At 34.5% G+C, this 22,236-nt stretch overlaps 1 protein-coding gene across 3 annotated transcripts in view; it reads right to left on the bottom strand.

The window, feature by feature from the left end:
- SOX5 (SRY-box transcription factor 5) overlaps positions 1-22,236 on the bottom strand; it is a 346,461-nt gene that overhangs the window by 102,112 nt on the left and 222,113 nt on the right. For all 3 annotated transcript variants that reach the window (XM_021690523.1, XM_021690525.1, XM_021690524.1), the window contains exon 6: positions 21,233-21,353. In XM_021690523.1, coding sequence (XP_021546198.1) covers positions 21,233-21,353 — 121 coding nt within the window. The remainder of the gene's footprint in view (positions 1-21,232; positions 21,354-22,236) is intronic.

The following is a 22,236-nucleotide window of genomic DNA, read 5'->3' as shown; positions in this document are numbered from 1 at the left end:
ACACACACACACACACACACACACACACACACACACCCCCTACCAGTCTTGATAGGAGCACACCAACTCTCAGCACATTTAAATTGTTATTACAAAAGGAACTTAACTAAACTTAATTCTATTTTAACAAACTAAAGATTTAAGCCAAATAGCTTATCTTTTGAATGTAATGTTACTGTCTCAATTCAAATAGCCTCTTTAAATAATATCTTGCAGACAAATTCATAGCAAAGAAAACATTTTATGCATTTTTGTTATATAAAATACTGGAATCTTTATTATCCCAGAGATAAATGTTTATAAAAACATATTATAAAGAAAACAGAAAATAGATGGTTTCTCCCTGAAGGGTTTCTGTTTGTGGTGATATCTGAAAAAACAAAATCTTAGTAATTCAAAATTAAAGTTTTAATACATGTGATCTATAAAGATATAGAAACACACACAAATATATATACATATATGCACATGTAGAAGATTATAGGGTATGTTTTTCATGCAAATTTTTTCCACTTAGTAAAGAAGCACATACACTTTTTGTATAGAGCCCAATGATATGCTAACAGATATGTACATTATCAATATTTGAACTATTACCATAGTAAAAAATAAAAAAGTTATAAGAACCATTTTCTAACATATAAAACATATTGTTTTAGTAATCTAGTTTGTGAAAAACTTGTTCAATGTAAATGTATGGAAAATATAACTGAAAATAACTCAATTAATACAGTCATTCAAAAATATTTATGAGTATCTGCTATGTATCAAGCACTGCTCTTGATACTAGAAATAGAGTTTTAAAGAAGACTAATATGCAAAGGATATTTAATGAAGCTTAAGATTTGGGGTTCTGGGAAAGGCCCCTAGCAGTATGTTCAAAGGATCATATGTTTTTATATTTGTCAGCTTTTTTACTTTGTTGTGATTTCTTTTTATAAATGAAAAATTTTTTTTCACTTCTATGTGTGTTTTTGAAAATTATATATATATATATATGCTTAAAACAATGATTATAAATAGATAATTACATATATTCTTAAAGTGGGCCCCCAAATTATATTTTTCATGCTTCAAAATATCTGAATCCACCATTGCTGATCTGGGCTTCCCAGAACTTACAGCTTACTGGGAGAAAAAAATAAAGATAATTCAAAGATTAGTAGAAAATACAATGACTGTTAAGATAGGGAAGTATATAACATTAGGCACTACACTGTGGGTGTCCCAAACCTAGTCTAAGAGGTCAAAGGTGGTCTCCAGGAAGAAGTTATGTTCAAGTTGAAATCTGAATGAAGTGAAAGCTAGCCAAACAAAGAAGAAAAGGAAGAGCTTTAAAAAAAAAAAAGAAAGAAAGAAAGAAAAAGAAAAAGAAAAGGAAGAGCTTTCCTGGAAGGAAAACAATTTTCATGAAGACTTGCAGTCAAAAGGGAGTGTTCTGTCATAGCCCCACATTGCTGAAGTTTAGGGCACAGGTAAGGAAGTAGATGGGACTGGAGAGGGTATCAGGGGCCAGATTATGTACAACATTATAAACAGTATTAAAGAATTTAAATTTTATTCTGTAGGATAAAGGAAACCATGAACATGGAAAAAAGATGAGCTGAGTAAAATCACTTAGCCTAGACGTTGGAAGCTGGAATCAATAATAAAAAGATGCACATCTCAGGGCGCCTGGGTGGCTCAGTCGGTTAAGCGTCTGCCTTCGGCTCGGGTCATGGTCCCGGGGTCCTGGGATCGAGCCCCGCATCGGGCTCCCTGCTCGGCGGGAAGCCTGCTTCTCCCTCTCCCACTCCCCCTGCTTGTGTTCCCTCTCTCGCTGTGTCTCTCTCTGTCAAATAAATAAATAAAATCTTTAAAAAAAAAAAGATGCACATCTCTGTACAACACAAAATACTGGTCTGCACTAGCGTGGTGATATTGAGATGGAGAATGATGGGGAAAGTGAAGGGATAAAAAGAAGAGGAACTGACAAAACTTAATGATTGTTTACATGAGAAAGTAAGAGAAGACTCAGGAATGACTTTCATGTTTTTCACTTTTTTTAAAAATATTTTTTTATTTTATTTATTAGAGAAAATGAGAGAGAGAGAGAGAGCATGAGAGGGGGGAGGGTCAGAGGGAGAAGCAGATCCCCCGCAGAGCAGGGAGCCCGATATGGGACTCGATCCCGGGACTCCAGGATCATGACCTGAGCCGAAGGCAGTCGCTTAACCGACTGAGCCACCCAGGTGCCCCTCATGTTTTTCACTTCGTTGGGTTTGCAAACATAAACGAGAAGCAAGATTCCCAGGTTGGGCCTGCTGGGGAAGGGGGAGGTGGGGAAGGGGGTAAATAATTCTGTTTTGGACATTTTAAGTTTGAAATTATTATTAGGTATCTGAGTAGAGATATTCTGTGAGGCACTTGGTAAACATGTCAGGATTTTAGGGGAGGAATTCACATCAGAGACATAAATTTGACAGTGGTCAGCATATATCTGGAATTTAAAGCTATAAGCCCTCATGATACCATTTAGAAGTTAACTGTAGGTAAAATATAGGTCCAAGGATTGGATTGTAGAATATGCTAATATTTATAGTCAGGGAGATAGGCAACTAGCAGAAAAATGGAGGAAAATATAAATTTGATGTTCCAGAAGCCAAGTAAGGAAACATTTTAAGTAAGAGTGATTTTTTTTTCAAATGCTGGATTTAGTAATGTAGAAGTCATTGGTGACTTCAAAAAGGGCAATTTCAGTGGAGTGGAGGGTGAGAAAGCCTAATTGGAGTGAGTGTGATCAACAAAGGATGATTAAAAGTAAAACTGGAGGCAGAAAGTGCAGACCCTTGCTCTTCAAAGTGAAGTTCTTGAAGAATAGCATTGGTATCACCTAGGAGTTCCTTAGAAATGTAGAATTTAAGACCCCACCCCAAATCTACTTGGGCAGGCACCCTCTAAGACGGAACCCCCAATGACTCCTACTTTTCTCCTTGTATTTATGTCCTAGTGTAATCCCCTATCCTTGAACAGAAGCCAAAGTGTTGAGATATTAGGTTACATGAAGACTCTGGCTTTGTCTTGTTTATCTTCTCCCCATCCTTAGCCTCTCTGTCTTGAACCAAGCAGCTGTGTTAAGAGGTGCCCTATGGAGAGGTTCGCATAGCAAAGGAATGATGTCTTCAGCCAATAGCAAGTAATAAGGCCTGCCAACAACCAAAGGAGAAAGCTTGAAAGCAGATTCGCCCCCAGGTCAAGCCTAGAGATGACTACAGTCCAGGGCAACACCTTGATCACAACTCTGTGGAAGAGCCTGAGCCACAGGTATCCAATACGGCTGTGTTCAAATAAATGTTTGATGCTTTAAGCCACTACCTTTTGGGAGAATTTGTTAAAGCAGCAGGCATATACCTTCTGAATTAGAATTTAAATTTTAACAAGAGTCCCAGATGATTTGCACTCATTTGAGGTGTGCTGGAATAGACAATTCCACTGAGGTGTTTTGCAGTAATTATTGAAGGACGTGTGGTCAAGAAAACCTTATTTAAAAGGTATCTACCTGTAAACATTATAGAATGCTTGTAAGCCAGCAAGAAAGATCCAATAAATAGAGAAAAAAACTGATGATATAGGAGAGAGTGGACAACTGACTGATGTTACAATGGATAAGGTTTTATTTAGCATTTAGCATTTTTAATATTTAATCTAGAAAACACTATCTGAATTTATAAAGTAAAGGGAAGTTTAGATATATAAAAGCTGAATTTGTATTATGCAAAGTAGCCAAAATAACAAATATTAATGTATGAGTATTAGAATAGGCAACTTAAATGCTAAAACTATGTAATTTATTTATATTGCTCATTTAATCAATATAATCCTACAATTAACTATAGCAAAAGTATAGAGGCTATGGTACTCTTCACAGTGATAATTCATTTTATATAATTTAGTTTCCCTGTTGTGAATTAATCAATAAATCAGCACTTATAACATCTACCATGTGACCAGAACTCTGCTGGGTTCTTTGGGAGACAAAACCAAACCAAACCAAACCAAAAGAAACCTTGGTCTCTATCTACTACACGTCCATCTTTTCTAATTAAGCGTTGCTTATTTGAGTAGTACTAAGCATCCATGAGTTCTATAGGAGTTAAGGGAGAACTAATTCCAGGCTTCAGTCTTTAGAGAATAAAGGTAAAAATAATAATGAACTTGGACTTGAAGATTTGCAGATGAAGGGGGATAGATGTTTTAGGTAGGGTGAAATGCATCAAAACATGTGTATGACACGCTGAGGGAATGGAGAGAAATCAGTTTACCTGATAGGTGATAGAATAAAGTAGAGGGAAAAGAGGCTGAAGTCAAGGAGCTGGGAAACTTTTCATACCCCAGACTGGAGGATATTTGGATACAACAAGGAAATTGATATGAAATGAAGTTTTAGCAAGTGTCACTAAAGAAGTTAGGTAATAGGGGGGTTTTAAAAATGACCCAATCTCTAACCTAAGTTGAGATTTTAACTAATGAACTTTAAATGAACACATACTCAATTTCTTATTAACCACTAAATGTTAGTAATTCAGAAGTGCCCAAAATACCTATGCAGGTGTTTGCTATCAATCCAAATGTGTGAATAAGTCTGTGTTGTTCAAGGGTCAATTGTATACATAGGAATGAATAACTATTACGTTATACACATCCTATATGTGTGGGTGTAAATGCATGTATATATATAAAGCATTTATACATATGAATGAATGACTATTATGTTATACACATCCCATATTGTAAATGCATGTACGTATATAAAACATTTATACATATGAATGAATGACTATTCTGTTGTACACATCCCATATTGTAGTGTGGGCATAAATGCACGTATATACATAAAACATTTACACAAGCTAAATAATTTTATATATGTGTAATGGGCTGAGTTGTGCTCCCTCCCCCAAAATTTACATGTTGAAGTGCTAACCCCCAGTATCTCAGAATGCTACTGTATTTGAAGATAAGCCTTTAAGAGGTAATTAAAGTAAAACGAGGTCATTCGGGTGGACCCTAATTCAATGTGACTACTGTTTGTATAAGAGGAAGAGATTAGGACACAGACAACACAGAGGACAACCAAGTGAGGACAGAGGAGGAGAAGATGGCCATCTACAAGTCAAGGAAAGAAACCTCAGAATGAAATCTACCCCATGGACACCTTGATCTTGGACTTTTAGCCTCCAGAACTTGTGAAAAAAATTTTCTGTTTTTAAGCCACTCAGTTTGTAGTATTTTGTTATGGCAGCCTGAGCAAACTAATATAATATGTTTGCCATACATGGTCACATATCAGTGTATTTGATGTTTAATTGGAGAAAACAAAAGACTCACAGCATGAATTAAAAAGACTGCAGTAGCTATTATGTATCTTTAATCGTATATAGTTTCCAAGATATAATTATATAATCATAAACAGGATATCAACTAATTTTCAAAGTTTGTGTCTAAGGCACTGTTCAACATACAAACATACATAATTTGAAGCATGTCTACCTTATTGACAACTTTTCAGGCCCAGAATACCCAGAATTAGTTTGATTGAAATTTGCTCCAAGTTACTAAGTAAATACAAATACAATAACTGTGAAAATGGCCAATACAGCAATTTAACTCTTAATTAAATTCAAAATATATTACATGCATGTGCTGGTGTCTGAAGTGAACACAGAATCTATAAGACTTTATTTATTTTTTATTTTTTTTAAAGATTTTATTTATTTATTTGACACAGAGAGAGAGAGCACAAGCAGGGGGATCTATAGAGGGAGAGGGAGAAGCAGGCTCCCCACTGAGCAGGGAGCCCTCCCAGGACTCTGGGATCATGACCTGAGCCGAAGGCAGGTGCTTAACCAACTGAGCCATCCAGGTGCCCCCAGAATCTATAAGACTTTAAAAAACAAGGTCAAGGGTAGTTCTTAATGGCAAAAGAGAAATTCAGACCTGTTGAGGAAAAAAAGATCTTTTATTGAAGTAATTACTGTCATCTACTATTTGTGTCATCCCTTATTTAACTGTACTAAAAAAATATTACAACAGGTTTATTTTGTAAATACCTCATCAAGTACTTAGTAAAAATTAGATAATGGAAAATTCTGACTTTTAAATTTCAACCATGTGTAAGTTATTCAAATTGACTTTCAACTAGTTAAAAGTAATATCTTTTACTCTTTCCTAGGTTTTAACCATTTGAACAGTTTTTCCCTAACCCTTTCCAGAATTAATTTGCTTCTATTTCAAAGCCAAGTATGGAAAATTCTAGCTCAAAACAAATTTTTCAAAAAGTTGAAAAATATACTGAGGCATCTTAGTCAATTGTTTTTAGAATACAACCTAGCTTATAGTGTCTATTGATATAAATGAGATAGCTAGTACTGAATAACCCAATAACCCCTCAGAAAGCATGTTAATTGCATTAGTGTTAAAGTAATGAATATTTAGATAATAATTATCCCCACTGACACTAAGAAGGACTTATTTCTATGATATATGACAGAGTAAGAAAAACATTTTCCAACAAGGTTGTTTAGGCTGAGGAAGATTGTCAAAACAAGTATATTCTTACCCTCAGTCAAGGACATACACCCTTTCATCCACTGAACTAATATAAATGTTCTGGAAAGTTTTATGGCTTTATCTTCACTGAAATAAGGAGACTCATTCCTTTATTAGCCCTCCGTGGTTTTGTGTTTGTTAGTTTGGTTTGGTTTTGCTTCCTTGCCAAATACCAGATTGCCTTTGCTAGGTGCTGTGAAATACAAAAATTAATATCCATACACATAGACACAGACAACCCCAGCCCTAGACGAGTTCCTGATCAAGTGAGGGGGATAAACATATAAGCCAACCCAATGATTCAATGAGCAAACTAGAAGGTGGTGTAAAAGGTATTCTGGAAACCTGAAGAAAAGAACTTAACTTGGAAACAGTTTCAAGAAATGTTATTTGTTAAAATATCTCTTTAAAAATGACTAGTTTCACTACCACATTACCTTTCAGCACCATTTTACCACCTACTTTCCATGTCTTCTATTTGTTAAAGAGTCCCACAATAAGCATCCACCATTTACTACTAATTTGCTCCAATTAATCATCTCCTCAGATCATGACTTAAAACACTCTGCTCTTACAATTCTAACTTCCAGGTGGAGGGAGCTCTGTAAGAATCTAAGAAAAAATGAGGTAAAAAGGACACTATAGATAGAACTTTTGAAGAAAGGTGCTTTCTTTCAGCTCATGGGCCCAAAGATGAATTGGTGGGTTCCTTCTGCTTGGAAGGAGTCCCCTGCCATTGATAGGGTGGTGTTAACCATAACCACTATCCTTTACTGACCCCTGCTTCCGATTATATTTTAATATTCTCAGTGTATGTGATGCCATAAGGGAAGGGTAAGCTCTGCAGCTAAAGAAGTAGGTAGAACATATATTTTACAGAGTCCTGTGTTTCACTTTGAAGGCAATGTTAAGTCATTGAAAGATTTTAAGCAGGAAAGTGACATAGTCTGATGGGTGTTTTAGATAGATCAATTTTGTGGCAAGGGATCGAATCAATTGAAAGAGGGAGAGACTGGAGACAAACAAACTTGTTAAATACCACTTCAGTAAATCAAGTGGGAAATGATAGTGGCCTACACTAATCATAAGGGAAAGAGAGGAGGGAATGAACTGGGAGACAGACTTGATGACCAATTTGATGGGAGAAAAGAGATACAGGAGAAGAAAAATAAGAAAAAGTTATAGTTTGGGCTTTTATTTTAATACATAGTTTAAAGAATGACTAATTTTTTACCCAAATAGTTATTCAATTGCTCCAACATCATTTTCTGAGTATTCTCCTACTGATTTGAAATGTGGGCAACTAGTATTTGTTGACTTTTAGCACTCTATTAAAATGTTTTACATATATACATATATAAATATACATATATACATCCATATATATGAACATATTTATGTGTGTGTATAAAATCTCATTTAATCTTCACAATTCAGTACTGTAGATTTATTATTATTCTCATTATACACACACACACACACACACACACAAATGTACAGGATCTTACAGTTTGTAAGTACTATAGACATTAGTACTTCAGTAAAAAAGTATTGTTTCAGAAAACATCATAGACTATTTTTAGAACAGTATGCAAATACAGACTTCAATTTTCAAATAGATATATGCATTTAGTGTTCCTTCAACTAATACGTATCTAATACTATGTGGAGGACACAAAGAAATAAAACGTATAGTCTTGCCTTGATGACACTTTAGGTACAAAAATAAGATATACAGATACCAAAAGTGAAATAAAACAAAGCCACATGATTAAAATCAAATGAATGAGAAAGACAGTAATTACCAAAGAAAGGAAGAATTTACTGGAACTCAAATCACTGAAGAAAGAACCAGAGGAAGAAAGGGCTAGGCTTGGGTTAGGTCTTCAGATGAGAGAAGTCCATGAGCTGCAGTGCCTGATGCACAATAGACACTAAACATCCGCTAAATGAATAAACGGATGAGCTAAAAAGTAAGGATGAGAGGAAGCCCCGATGGTTTTTCAGTTCCTCTAGCATATCCAGAGCATAAATATGTCCCTGAGTTGTCTCTTCTTACGTCCTCGCACTACTCACTTGTCATTCCTTGCTTTATAATTTACTCTTAAAACACAACTATTTATAGGTCCATGTACACCCTATTCCATCTCTTGCTTCCCAGCCTTCATTCAGACTACTTTGTTCTGTTTGGAATGTTGTTTCTGTATTCCTCCACCCCGGCAACTTCTTCAATTGCTTTGTTGTCCTTCATCCTTTGGAATTTGACTTAGGGGTCCCCACTTCAAGAAGCCTTTCCTGACACCTTCCACCTCTCTTAAATTTGAATTCACTCCCTTTCCCCTGACTTCTGTTAAAATTGTAGGCATATGTCTATCATATTACATCTGTCATTCTCCCCAAATACACTATGAGCATCCTAAAGGCAGGGATTATGTCTTACTCATCTTAAAATCCCCAGTTCTTAGTACAGGAACTGTTAAAATGCACAGTTCTGTTAAATACATAGCACAGGCTGTTAAAATGTTTTTTTTTTTTATTGACTGAATAAATGAAGAATATTTATTTAATTAAGAAATTAACAAATATCAAACACAGGAGACCACTCTTCCCATATCAAAAGCTTACAGTTTAGTAGAAGAAACAGATTGTGAGCAAATAATTATACAATAAGGAACAAATTAGTTTTTGTATAGGGTTTAATTCAAAACAATTCAATTTAATTCAAACAATTCAGGGTTTAATTCAAACAATAATGAAAAAAAGATGATCATTTACCAATGATACAAAAGTACAATAGGGAATAGAGGGGAAAGAGAAGCCTAGGGTTTGGGGATATAAGGAAATATGGACCCAGAAGAGGTAAAGAATCTTCTGTAAAATATTTTCATTTATCAAATAATTCTTTTATAATATTCCATAATCTGTCTCTTTTGTAAATTTTGATTTTAAAGCAATTCATATCTCATTGAATATTTAAAAGTAAATAATACTAATTTCTAAAATCTTAAAATAATTTCTGTTCATTAACAAGAAACCATTATTATGATGTCATTAAGGCACCTGAGCATGGTCAAGGTGTTTACCAGAAAAGATGTTATATATAAACAAACGACCAAAACAAAATCTTTCATCATCGTGACTGTTCAAATTACCTTAGACTTTCTGAAATCCAAGCGAGGTGAACTTTGCTTTTTATGGTAATAAGCTCAGCTATACCTCCTCCCTCCCTACCTTTTAGGTAAGTTAAATTTATAACAATTCCACTAAATCATCTTGTGGAATCCAAGTTAAAAAGTTCAGAAGAACTGATATGGTATACACAAGTTTCGATAAAGGGGCTTCCAAATGCAGAAAATTGTAAAACTGTAAAGCCTTTATTGATTTGCTAGAATAGTATAAGACTTTAATACTTGAAACTTTTTATAAGGAATGCTAATATTTTAGAGTAAACTCTCATAAAATAAGTAATAAATATAAATATTTCATATGAATTTTATTTGAGAAAGTAAAATTAATAATTATCTCTTGTCTAACTAAACATCTATTTAAAAGAAGATGTTTTGAGGTAATTGTTAGTTCTTCACTGCTTCGTCATAGGCTAACTTTTTCAGTAAAGGATTTTTAAAAATGGGGTGGCTGGGTGATAGACATTGGGGAGGGTATGTGCTATGGTGAGCGCTGTGAATTGTGCAAGACTGTTGAATCACAGACCTGTACCTCTGAAACAAATAATACATTATATGTTAAAAAAAAAAAAAAAAGAAGAAGATAGCAGGAGGGGAAGAATGAAGCGGGGGAAATCGGAGGGGGAGACAAACCATGAGAGACGATGGACTCTGAGAAACAAACTGAGGGTTCTAGAGGGGAGGTGGTGGGGGGATGGGTTAGCCTGGTGATGGGTATTAAAGAAGGCACGTACTGCATGGAGCACTGGGTGTTATACGCAAATAATGAATCATGGAACACTACATCAAAAACTAATGATGTAATGTATGGTGATTAACATAACATAATAAAAAAAAGTCATACTGACACACACACACACAAAAAGAAATATTTTTATGTCTTTTAAATGGAGCATGGCAAATGAAAACTTTATTCTACTTAATTAATAGTTACCCAGTTGGCTAGAGATGATAAACTTTTTAAGAAATGCCTCTCAAAATAGGAAGAAATTTCTGATTATAAAAGATAGAGCATTCTTTCTTTACCTCTTTGCCCATAAATTAAATGAATTCTAGCATTAATGAAAATTCCTGGGTTAATTATCTAAGAAATCTGAGTATCCCTGAAAAGGTGACAATGAATCAAAGAAATTTCCTTTTCCTCCTGTATTTCAGTATTGCTACTAAGGCATCATTTAAGCTATTGCATGATAATTCATTTTAAGCTGCTCGAAGAGAATCATTAATTAGGGAACAGCTTCTATATCCGAACCTACATTAGACTACTGTGTCTACATTTTGCTTCTGTGTCTTACAAGGATATAAATGGCACATAGAAAAGCACCCCAAATGATACAGGCATTTGAAAGTAGTGATTTAGAAGGGGGGCATTCGTATAAGCCACTTAAGACCAAATCAAATGCTATTTCTCTTTTATTTTCCACTTCTAATAATAAGGTTTAGCAAACATTTCATTTTATGACACCTTTTATAGCCTTTCCACTTTTCTGTCTGTCATTGATATCCTTCCTCCTGGAATGTATCCAGAGTCCGTGATCTGCAGGTTGAGAACAGGAAGTTTCCTAAACTCTGAAACAATAAGGCTATGAGCTATACGTTTGGGATGATTTATGGTTGAGAGCTTTTTACTAGAATGATATATTTTAGACCTCTGAAAATTAAGAAATATTATGGAATAGCCCCTCCCCCTAAAAAATGAAAACCAAATAATGCAAAAGTCCTGGTCAGAAGTACAGAAGCCTAGAATCAACTCCTGAAATTCTTTTTATTATGTCACATCCTAAATGTTCAAAACAGACTTATACATTTAAAAATAATAATGATATGTTATACTTATATAATAATTTAAATTCCTGAGAAATGCCTATACTCTCCCATCTAGTTTTTACAATCTCCTTATGAAGTGGGTAGGGCAGACATTATTGTAGCTACCTTAAAGATTAAAAAGCTAAGGCACAAGGAAGAAAATGACTAGCCTAAGGGCACAGAATGATATGAAATGGGATTGTGACTACCAAGGTCTTTTGATATCTTGCTTAATTTTTTCCCTAACAGAATTTATTAAATCCAGACAATTAATAGTTTTGGATTACAAGTCTCATTGATGCTTATTTATAGCTTAACTCACACCAGCCAACTTTCAAAGTTTTAGTCCTTCCATTAACCAACTAGGAGAGCATTAGAATTTAGAGGCAATCTCTCGGGAAAAATGTTCAAAAAGGAACAAATTAATGAAAGTAAAATGCCATATATTGGAATAGAACTGGTTACATGAAGAATTCATTTGGGGCAAATATGTGCACACAAAAATGTTTACCTTAGAATTATTTAACTGTAAATATTGTATACAAAATTAAATGTTCATTAGTGGGGAATGCAAATAAAATATGGTTATCCAGATTAATGAATATGATGCAGGATAAGTGAGATCTAAAATTTGGGAAAAGAAAAGATGGCCATGATTTTTTTAATATTCCTAATATAACATTTACCTTCACATACCTTATATATTATGTAGTACATACCAAATATATAGTATATATGTATCATAGCATATACATTACAACCTACAAATATGTTCAGATCATACATATTACATATTTGTATCTATACATAAACAGATGTATATACATATGTATGTATAAATAAGTACATATTTATATCTATAGTCCTGGGAAAATAAGTACCAAATTGTTAATAGTGATAACCTCTGGGGAGTGGGGTTATAGGGGTATATGAGTGTAGACAGATAACTTTTAGTTTGTTTTCTATACTTCTACATTGTTTGAGGTTTGTGTAGTCAGCAAGTGCTATCTTTAATATATTAGGAAAAAATGTGAACGGTTGTTATGAGCTGACTATATAAATAGGTTTAAGAAAATACTCTTTGAACATAGAGCCAAAATAAATTATTAGGGAAATAGTACTATTTAAAAAGTAGCTGTAGTTCTCTCTGCTTCTGCCCTTTCCTCTGCCTGGAATGGAGATATGGTGCTGGGGAAGATATCCAAGACTGTGAGACAGGAGCCATAATTTCAGAAGGCGGTATAATAAATAAATAAGAGAACAAGCCTGGGATCTGCTATCACAGACCTACCATAGGAGCAATGTTTGGACTATTAGGTAAGTGAAAAATATTCTTTCACCTTGTTTAAGCTAGTATTATTTTGGTCTTTTACAGTAGGTAAACCTAATACAGTATCTGATTCCACATGATATTCCAAGAGCATGACTTGTTCAGTCCTCATGGAAAATATGTATCTACTGTAGAGTTAGAGTCAAATGCTCTCTTCACTGTTTTCTTAACTACTTTTTCTGCTTCCATATTTTCCTATCAACCTCATGACTAAAGTTTGCCTTCTCATGGAGTTTTTTTACAGTGAAAGAGCATGCATACTGGAGAACAGAGGCGTCCAGTATCATTGACAGTTACATTTATTCAATTAAAATAATGTATTGCTCTTCTAGGCTTGTACTTCAGTCTGATGACCTTAGTTTCAGCCTGCTACAGAGATGACATTCCATGTTTGCCATGGCCAGAAAAATATGAATTTAGAATTCTGAGGGGTAGGCTACACTATGGCAAACTTATATATATATATATATATATGGTAACACCACCTTTTGAGGCCTCTTGGCTGAGAGCATAGAGTGTCATTAGCTGACTCTCCATTTGGCGACTCTGCATGATCAAGAATCAAGTCAAAAAGAAAATACTGACCCAAATGGGTTTATATTTAAATTGAATGGCATGCTTATGTTCTTTTGTGTTAAAAAAAGCAAACAAGATGGATTAAAAGATTAAATATATATTCATAGTCTGTTTGCTTGTATGTGTGTATTTTGTTGGTAGAGCGTGTGTGTGGGGAGGGCTGGGTCAAACACTAGTTACTAACATAGCTCAGTTATCTCACAGAGTTATGATGCTTAAAATTAGTTACATGTCTATGTCTTATAAACAATAAGGCACAATATAAGCTATTATTTTTATACCAAAGTATGACACTTTGTCACAATAAAGACATGTACATCTCCCTTTTCTCAGTGATGAATTTTGTAAAAATATTATAAACTCCCTTTTAGGAAAAAAACACATTTTATTGGCCTAGAAACATCTTTCCCATGAGAATTGGAGGGTGGCTGACACCATGTAATTGTGGAATGTTAGATACATTTCTGCACTCAGTTCTCTTTACTTTTTAACCATCTCATATTTTTACATCACCAATCTTACTTCTTGCAGATGGGAATTTAAATGATTGGCTGTTTAGGTACCACAGCAATTCTTTAAAAAATATATTTTATATCTATTTACTAATAGTACTAATTATATATATTTATGTAATAAATATATAACAAATAATATAATATCTATATTTACTAAGCTCTACAACAAAGTCTGGTTCATTCAAAGTTATTGGTTTATAAGATGTTTCAGGGGGAAGGGGGTAAAAAGAAGAGCTGGTTACAGTAATTTTAAAACACGCAAACACAGAAGCCTGAATATATGATTACATCCTGTCCTCTCTGCTTATGTACAAAGAACCTACAGTATGTGATCCTGACAACACATGTTTCCTATTTTGTCAGTTTGATAAAAGCGTACCATGTCAATGGTTTTTAGCTTGTGATTTGGTGATTGTTTCAGCACTGATTGTCAATGACCTGTATGTCAGCTGACACAGCTGACACAGTTAAATCAGAAATTAGCATGCAGTCTCCTAAAATGCCAGACACATGGACCCTTTACACAAGAGCGATATAATGGAACCCACATGATATCCCCATTAAACAATGAAACATGTGACATTAACCAAAAACAGGAACATATCAGCAAATATGCCTGAGGAAGTTTATGGTATTTAACTCCTAAACATTAATTTTATTGTGGTGTATGAGGAACTAATTAACTGAGAGTTTCCTTTTTTATTGGAATCGGAAATACTGTTCAGAAAACTGATGAAGAATAAATACAGCATATTTTAAGTTTATTAAGCTTGGCTCATCGACTTCTATTTATTTAAGCTAATCTCATAAGGCAATTAAATATTTCAATCAGTAACTTTATATGGCTCTTTTATTTAGCACATTTCTGAAAAATTAATCAACATGTTAAAATGCGGAAAGAGTATGTGAATATATTTCCATTTTCATACAGCCAGAACAATGACTAAATACATTTTCAATCACATGATCTTTTCCAACGTGAGCTTTGATAAATATACAAAGGGAAAATGACAACTGAAAAAGTTAAAACTTGGTGATAATAATGTAAATAGTTAAGGCTAAGTTTGTATCTACATGAGACAAACGGTTTCCTTCAGCACTGTAATACTTTTCTCTAAATAATTCTATTTTCCCAGTCAGAGGAAGCCTCATTCAGGTGTGGCAAAATGAATTTGATCCTAGACAGGATATGCAATGCAATTAATTGCCAGGTGTGGTTTCAGAATCTTTTTTTTTCCCCTTTTGAAACAGGATCTGTGTTTTGCTGGCACAATACTAGGCACCACTTCATATATAATCCTGTTTAATCTCTATAACAATTTAAAATGGGTGTTATGAATCCACATTATAGATGAGAAAACTAAAGCTCAGTAACCTGCACAAGGACAATCAAAGTAGCAGAACAAGGCAAAACTTGATTCCAAGTCCATGCTCTCTCATTCCAAGTACCTTTCAACTAGTAATTGTCTACTTGACACTGGGTTAATTAAATCAAAACGAACCAAACAATTAAATGTTTGAAATCATATAGACACAGGAATCAACTGGTATAGACAAATGAATCAACTGCTTATCTATACAATATTGTCCACATCCCATAAGTGCAAGATAAATTTTGTTATAATATCCTGTTCTGTGGTTGTAATACGATAGGTCAACACCAATAACTTTATAGTAAAAAAGGTCATAATAGGTTTTTAAATGAATATAGACTAGACAAGACCAAGAGTTCCTAAAATTCCTTGGATTCAGGCACCGTCAGCGGCTCAATAATTTTTTTGTGGCACCTGCAGGACAAAAGAAATACCCAACTGCTCCGTTTTGTCAAGTAGTAAGGTCCAAAAACTAAGGTAGTTTATGTAGTATGACAGATGCCTCCATATTTTCCCTGAAATTTTAAAATATGCTGTATGCCCCTGTGATTTGCAAAAGCACCCTGGTACCTTAGCACACAGTTCGGGAACTTTAGCACGAGGCACATGCCTATCTATGGGGAAAGACTCTATCTGTAGCTATGCAATACATTCAATTTCACACTTTGGGCTAAACTCTTGAGCCAACTCTTTTACAACTGTTTGTTTTAGACTGTATATAGAAAATGGGTTATTTTATTGGATTGCCTTCCTGTAGATTTTTTTTATTTCCACATAAAATGTGTTCCTGTCAAAAATTTCTAAGGCAGCTATTAGAATTATATAACTAGAAATTTTACACCCAAACAGAAAGGAGAGGGGCAGAGGACTGTAGTTATTAGTAAAAAGAGAAACACCTATTCTTCTCATTTCTGCCTATAAACTATATGTTCTAAAGGAATAGCATTTAACCTTGAGGGTGGGGTGCGAAGAAGCCATGTGTTATGGAAAGAGAACTGGAAATTGGAGTCAGTGAAAGTGGTATTAACCACATTATGACCTTCAACCACTTTATCTCAAAAGTCTCTCTCAAGTTTAATATGCTAAAACCAACATACACATTCAAAATTATTCTGAATTTTGTTAGTTTTTTTACCATGATGAGCAAACACAAAAGTGGTGTCTTCTTGCCAACATGAAAGTACTGTATAGGAGTCAAAAGTATGTACAGTTTATTTCAAAACTATCTACCTGAAACAGTTTTGTGGTTCACAAGTTGGAGATCTTGGTTAAGCAAGAGGTTAGGATTTCAGTCAGATTTTCCAGCAGAGGCAAAGGGACTATCTCCTTGGACTCTTCAACCACCCAAAGTGTATTTGAACCAATTCATTTGTATACCATTTATTTTATTATTCAGTATTAGAAGCTTAGTTATTTAGTTTTAAAATTTATTTCAAGAAATTTAATCACAGTTTTATGATTAAAATGAGCAGGCACCTACAAATATAATTTAAAATTGGGATTTTGGGGGCATCTGGGTGGCTCAGTTGGTTAAATGTCTGACTCTTGATTTCAGCTCAGGTCATGATCTCAGGGTCCTGAGCTAGAGCCCTGAGTCCAGCTCAGCATGGAGTCTGCTTAAGAGTCTCTCTCTTAAAAAACAAAACAAAACAAAACAAAACAAAACGAGTCTCTCTCTCCTTCCCCCCGCCCCTCACCCCCATCTCCACTTGCATGTGCACATGTGCATGTGCGCTCTCTCTCCAAAAAATTGGGATTTTTAATTATGCAATATAAAAACTGGGGTGTGTCTACATATAGCAACTTAGTTGACAGTTTTCATAGAACTGACAAGTTAAATATACAGATTATTTCATTAATTTCTTCCCCTGAATGGAATGGTCTGTGAATGGAGTTGATTGATCAAATCAGTGTTTTATCAATCAAATTATTACATATATTAAAATATTCAAATTTAATAATGCACCATTATTTTTACCTCCTTAGAAGTTTGGAAGTATTTTTAGATATTAAGAAATAAGTAGGAAAAGGAATAACTAGATAAGGATCCATGAAGAAGTGCAGTTTCATGTTTGATTTCATTAATAGCAAATGCCAGAACACAATCTGAGATTCTGATAATACTACATCAATATTTGTGAATTTATCTACATATTCATCGATAAGAGTGGACTACAACATTCTTTAAAGCTTCTTTTCTATCTAGACGGTTTGTTCTGAATTCTTTGGCTGTACTGCTATTTTCTATTGTTTACTGACCTTCATTCTAGCAATTAAGAGAAAATCCAGCACCTCCATTCTGTAGGTCCCCATTCAATGCCATATTTCTACTACTACATTTCTCAAAGAGAAAATATCTTTATGTGCTGAAATTATGAAAATTATGGAAATTTCCTTTTTGGAAAACAGAAGATGCTAAATCAATCGATGATGGTTAGGGTCCCCAACCTTTTTTTTTTTTTAAGATTTATTTATTTATTTTAGAGAGGGAGAATGAATAAGCCCAGGGAGGGGCAGAGGGAGAAGGAAAGAGAGAGAATCCTGAAGCAGACTCCCTGCTGAATATGGCGCCTGATGCAGGGCTCAATCCCAGGACCCTGAGATCATGACCTGAGCCAAAACCAAGAGTTGGCCGCTTCACTGACTGAGCCACCCAGGCATCCCCAACTTATGTTTTTATTTTACTTTTTTCCCATTGAGAACATTTTAACTTTCTTGTGTAGTTCCAGAGACTTTTATTTTATTTATTTTATCAAGTCATGTAGTCTAAACAGAAAAATTTATCATCAATACCTTCTATGAATGGATTGATGAAAAGCATCTGAGTTTTTGATACCAACAAATACATGTTTCATATTTACTTGAAACTCAAATCAAGATGAATTGGTCAGACTCTTTCATTGAGAACTACATAATAATACTCAAATTAAAATAACTGACGAGTAGAGAAGTCACATATGGTGGGCAGTTATGGAGGGAATATAATAAGAAGGCCCCCTAAGGAGAGATGGCAAGATTTGTGTCCTTCCCTGTCTCTGTTCTTTCCTGCAATGTGATTAGGGAGGAATAGTCTGAACTATTTACTGATTCCATCCAAACTGACTCAAAGTGCCAGAGTGTCAACAAGGGTGGTACTTTCTTTTGCTACTGGCTTCTTAGTTTTAGAGTTTGGCATGATGCTAGCTTGAAGCTTGCCAGCAGCTGTAAAGGCTTTATTCTATTTTATTTCCAAGGTTACAAAAGAAATTGTATTATTTATAATTTTAATCACCAAAGGTACAAATATCAAATGGTTAATATATGAACAATTTTAGAAAGGGAAAAATTTCTCCATGCCACATCACATTAACATTGAACAAACACAGTATGCCAACTCTGTCAAATGGGAGTGAGGTAGAGGTGTTCTTGACCTTTTCCAGGCCTAGAGTTACGCTATTGTTCATACTCAATATGGTTTTCTCTTCAGCACAATATTTGCTAATGGGACTTATTTCTACAGTTGCTTAAAAAAATTTCTTTCTGGAAAACAGAACTAGTCTATATGTATATATTGCAGGTGCAGTCTGAGGCAACTGATGATTTTTAAAAGTGTCTTATTTTTTTCACTTTAGTAACCAAGGTTACCAGAAAACACATTGGCAACATGTGTTTAATGTGAACAGTAATTCCTTAGGAAAATGGAAACAAAACAAAACAAAAAATATTTTATGATTAAAAATGCAGAATTTAGTGTAGCAATAGAGTTTAAAATTCTGTATTTAGAATTTAAATTATTCTTATAATTTAAATATTTAGAATATAAATATACCCCTTAATTGTAAAAATATGTTCGTGTTTCTGGATGAATCAATCTACAAAGATAGAATGATGTGGAAATAATACGGAATGAATAAATTCAGGATCCAGAGTGAGAACACTGTCTTAAAACATATGAAATTGAAGTCAAGAGAAAGATGTGCATAAACAGTGTAAAAACTGCAAAGGGCAAAATACCATACAAGTGTGAATTTTTATAGTCCTGAGTTCAGTTCACTTTTACCTAGACTTTGTAGTTGCAATCTACTCCTCTCAAATGGCTTTGTATATTTAAAAAATGATATCCCATTTCTTCAATATTATATAAAGAAAGGTTCAGGGGCGCCTGGGTGGCTCGGTCATTAAGCGTCTGACTTCAGCTCAGGTCATGATTCAAGGGTCCTGGGATCGAGCCCTGCATCGGGCTCTGCAGGGCTCCCTGCTTGGCAGGAAACCTGCTTCTCCCTCTCACCCTCCCCCTGCTTGTGTTCCCTCTCTCGCTGTGTCTCTCTCTGTCAAATAAATAAGTAAAATCTTTTAAAAAAAAAAGCAAAAATTCAAAGACTGGGAATAAATGTTAAAATGTGAAAATTCAAAACATCATTTAGCAGGAAGTTTAGATCTGGTTTCTAGGAATGTTGGACAGAGTTTCTCAGACGCAGTATGTACTGAAGCATAGCAAAATGTTAATGGGGCAATTTATTAACATATAAATGAACCCAAATATACTGGATTTTACAAAATAATATTCTACTTGAATAGCTAAAAGATGATGATATTTCATTAATTGCTTTCAATTATGTTCTACTTTTATCAATGAAAATATTTCAATAAACTTGTCTTTGTATTTTTTATGGCCGTGGTAATAAGGTTCTAGAATATATGTTGCTTAGCAGTCTAGTCTCTCTTTGGAATTTGCTATGATTTTTACTTAACAGATTATAGTTGGCATTTTGGCTACTTACATTTTAGAAAGTGAAGTATTAGACTGTTTCCCAAACTAACAGTATGCGATTTCAATTTTGGTAAAAAAGAAGTCATAAAATCATAGGCATCTAAATTTAATAAAGCTATATAGACAGTTATCTTAGTCTAACTTCTCACTTAGTGTAAAAATATCCTTGTAGTGTTTGTAATGAGGTGGTCATTCATTCATTCATTCATTCAACAGGTAATGGGATGTTGTACTAAAGTTTAGATATAACAATGAATAAGACAGAATCAGCACCTGCCCTCATAGAACTTACAATTAAAATGAAAGAGAAAATACACAGGATCCAAAGGAACTAGGGGAAAGGGATCTAACTAGGCTGGGCAAGTTCTCTCTGATCTGAGTTGGAAGGCGTTCAGAATGTTGAGGAGAAAAAACATCGACAGTATAAGTCCAAAGTCAAGAAAGAGTATGGTTGGTCTAAGAACTAAAAGAAGACTACTGAGAAATTAGGCTGTAAATATAGGGAGGATAAAGATAACAAAAGGCCAACTAATTCACATTAGGAAACTTTAGTTTATTTTTTTTTTAAGATTTTTATTTATTTATTTGAGAGAGAGAGAGAGAGAGAGAGAGAGAGCATGAGGGGAGAGAGGGTCAGAAGGAGAAGCAGACTCCCTGCTGAGCAGGGAGCCCGATGTGGGACTTGATCCCAGGACCCCGGGATCATGACCTGAGCCGAAGGCAGTCGCCTAACCAACTGAGCCACCCAGGCGCCCGAAACTTGAGCTTATCTTAAAAGGCAATGGAAAGCAATTGAAAAGCATATTCCTATCTTACCTTCGCAAAAACAAACTGAACCTGAAAATTATATTCATATTATAAAAGACACTAGAAATGGAAGTTATAAAACTGAAATATAAAGGGCAAATATTGGCTTCAGAAGCATAGAAATAACCTAAGTTCTTTTAAATACCAACATAAATCCTTTTCTATACTTTCTGTGTGTTTCCTCTTTAAAATAAAAATGCTATATAGGTGATCTCATTTCTTGGTGTGGCAGGAATATTAAATTGCCTGACTTAAAGCCATGCCCTCCACCCACTCCCAAATGGAAAATCATTGGTACTTACTACATCCAGCCTTATAGCTGAAGCCTGGAGGAAGGAGGAACCCTTGCTGAGCAGCTGCAGCCAGTGTCCGTTGATCAGGAGGGAACACGGGAATCATTAATGGCGGCAGTTGACCTTGGACCTGCTGAACGTTATAGAGCGAATCAAAGAGACGAAGTTTTGGTGCTCCATGCTTCCCACCCTCCTTACTTTATGATAAAAGAAAACCATTTATTCAATTCAAATATGCTGGCATACAAGCTTGCTCAAACGCTGGGCCTGAGGTCATGCCTTAGGCAGGAAAATTAGAGTATACTATAGTTGGAAGGTGTTACCAAGTTCACTTTCTAACTTAATGAATAATTTCCCTAGATACCTGCATGAAGCATCACTACTTCATACAAGAAAGCTTTTTTTTTTTTTTATTGCATTAATGTAATGGTTAAAAAATTACCCTTAGGTTGAACTAAAATCTCCTTCTGTAAATCCTGTTAGGGGTAATGCTACCTTCTAAAACAAACCTAACTAAACTGGTATCATTTTACATATAACTAGCTTTTTATTATTTGAAGATAATTGTCATGTTCATGTAATATTGCAATTTTTTTATAAAAAGAGCTGGTAAAGAAGCTTAGAGAGTCGCTAAGACTTTCCCCTTTGTTTATAGAAAGGTAACTAGGGCTAAAAGAGAACGGACTCGTGCATGGCCAAGGAATGGGACATTTAGATTAGGTTAAAATCCAGTCCCTTGAATCTCATTCTGTGTTATACTTTTGTCTTTATCTATCTTTTACAATCAACTGAACCACTCCTCAAACCACAAAGTCTCTGTTTTGGTTGCCATCTTTGGAATACATTTTATTTGCTGATGTCACTCTCACATCAGTAAATAAATAAACCAGTACAATGGAATCGCTCTTTTTTTTTTTTTATCATTCATTACCAGCTTTTTTTATTGGCTTATCTTCTTTGAACTGAACAGAGATTTCTAGAAATATAATCTAATATAGTCATTTCCGCAGCAA

The sequence above is a fragment of the Neomonachus schauinslandi genome, chromosome 5, assembly GCF_002201575.2.
Source record: "Neomonachus schauinslandi chromosome 5, ASM220157v2, whole genome shotgun sequence".
In the NCBI taxonomy this organism is placed as follows: domain Eukaryota; kingdom Metazoa; phylum Chordata; class Mammalia; order Carnivora; family Phocidae; genus Neomonachus; species Neomonachus schauinslandi.
This window is presented reverse-complemented; position numbering and strand designations above follow the sequence as displayed.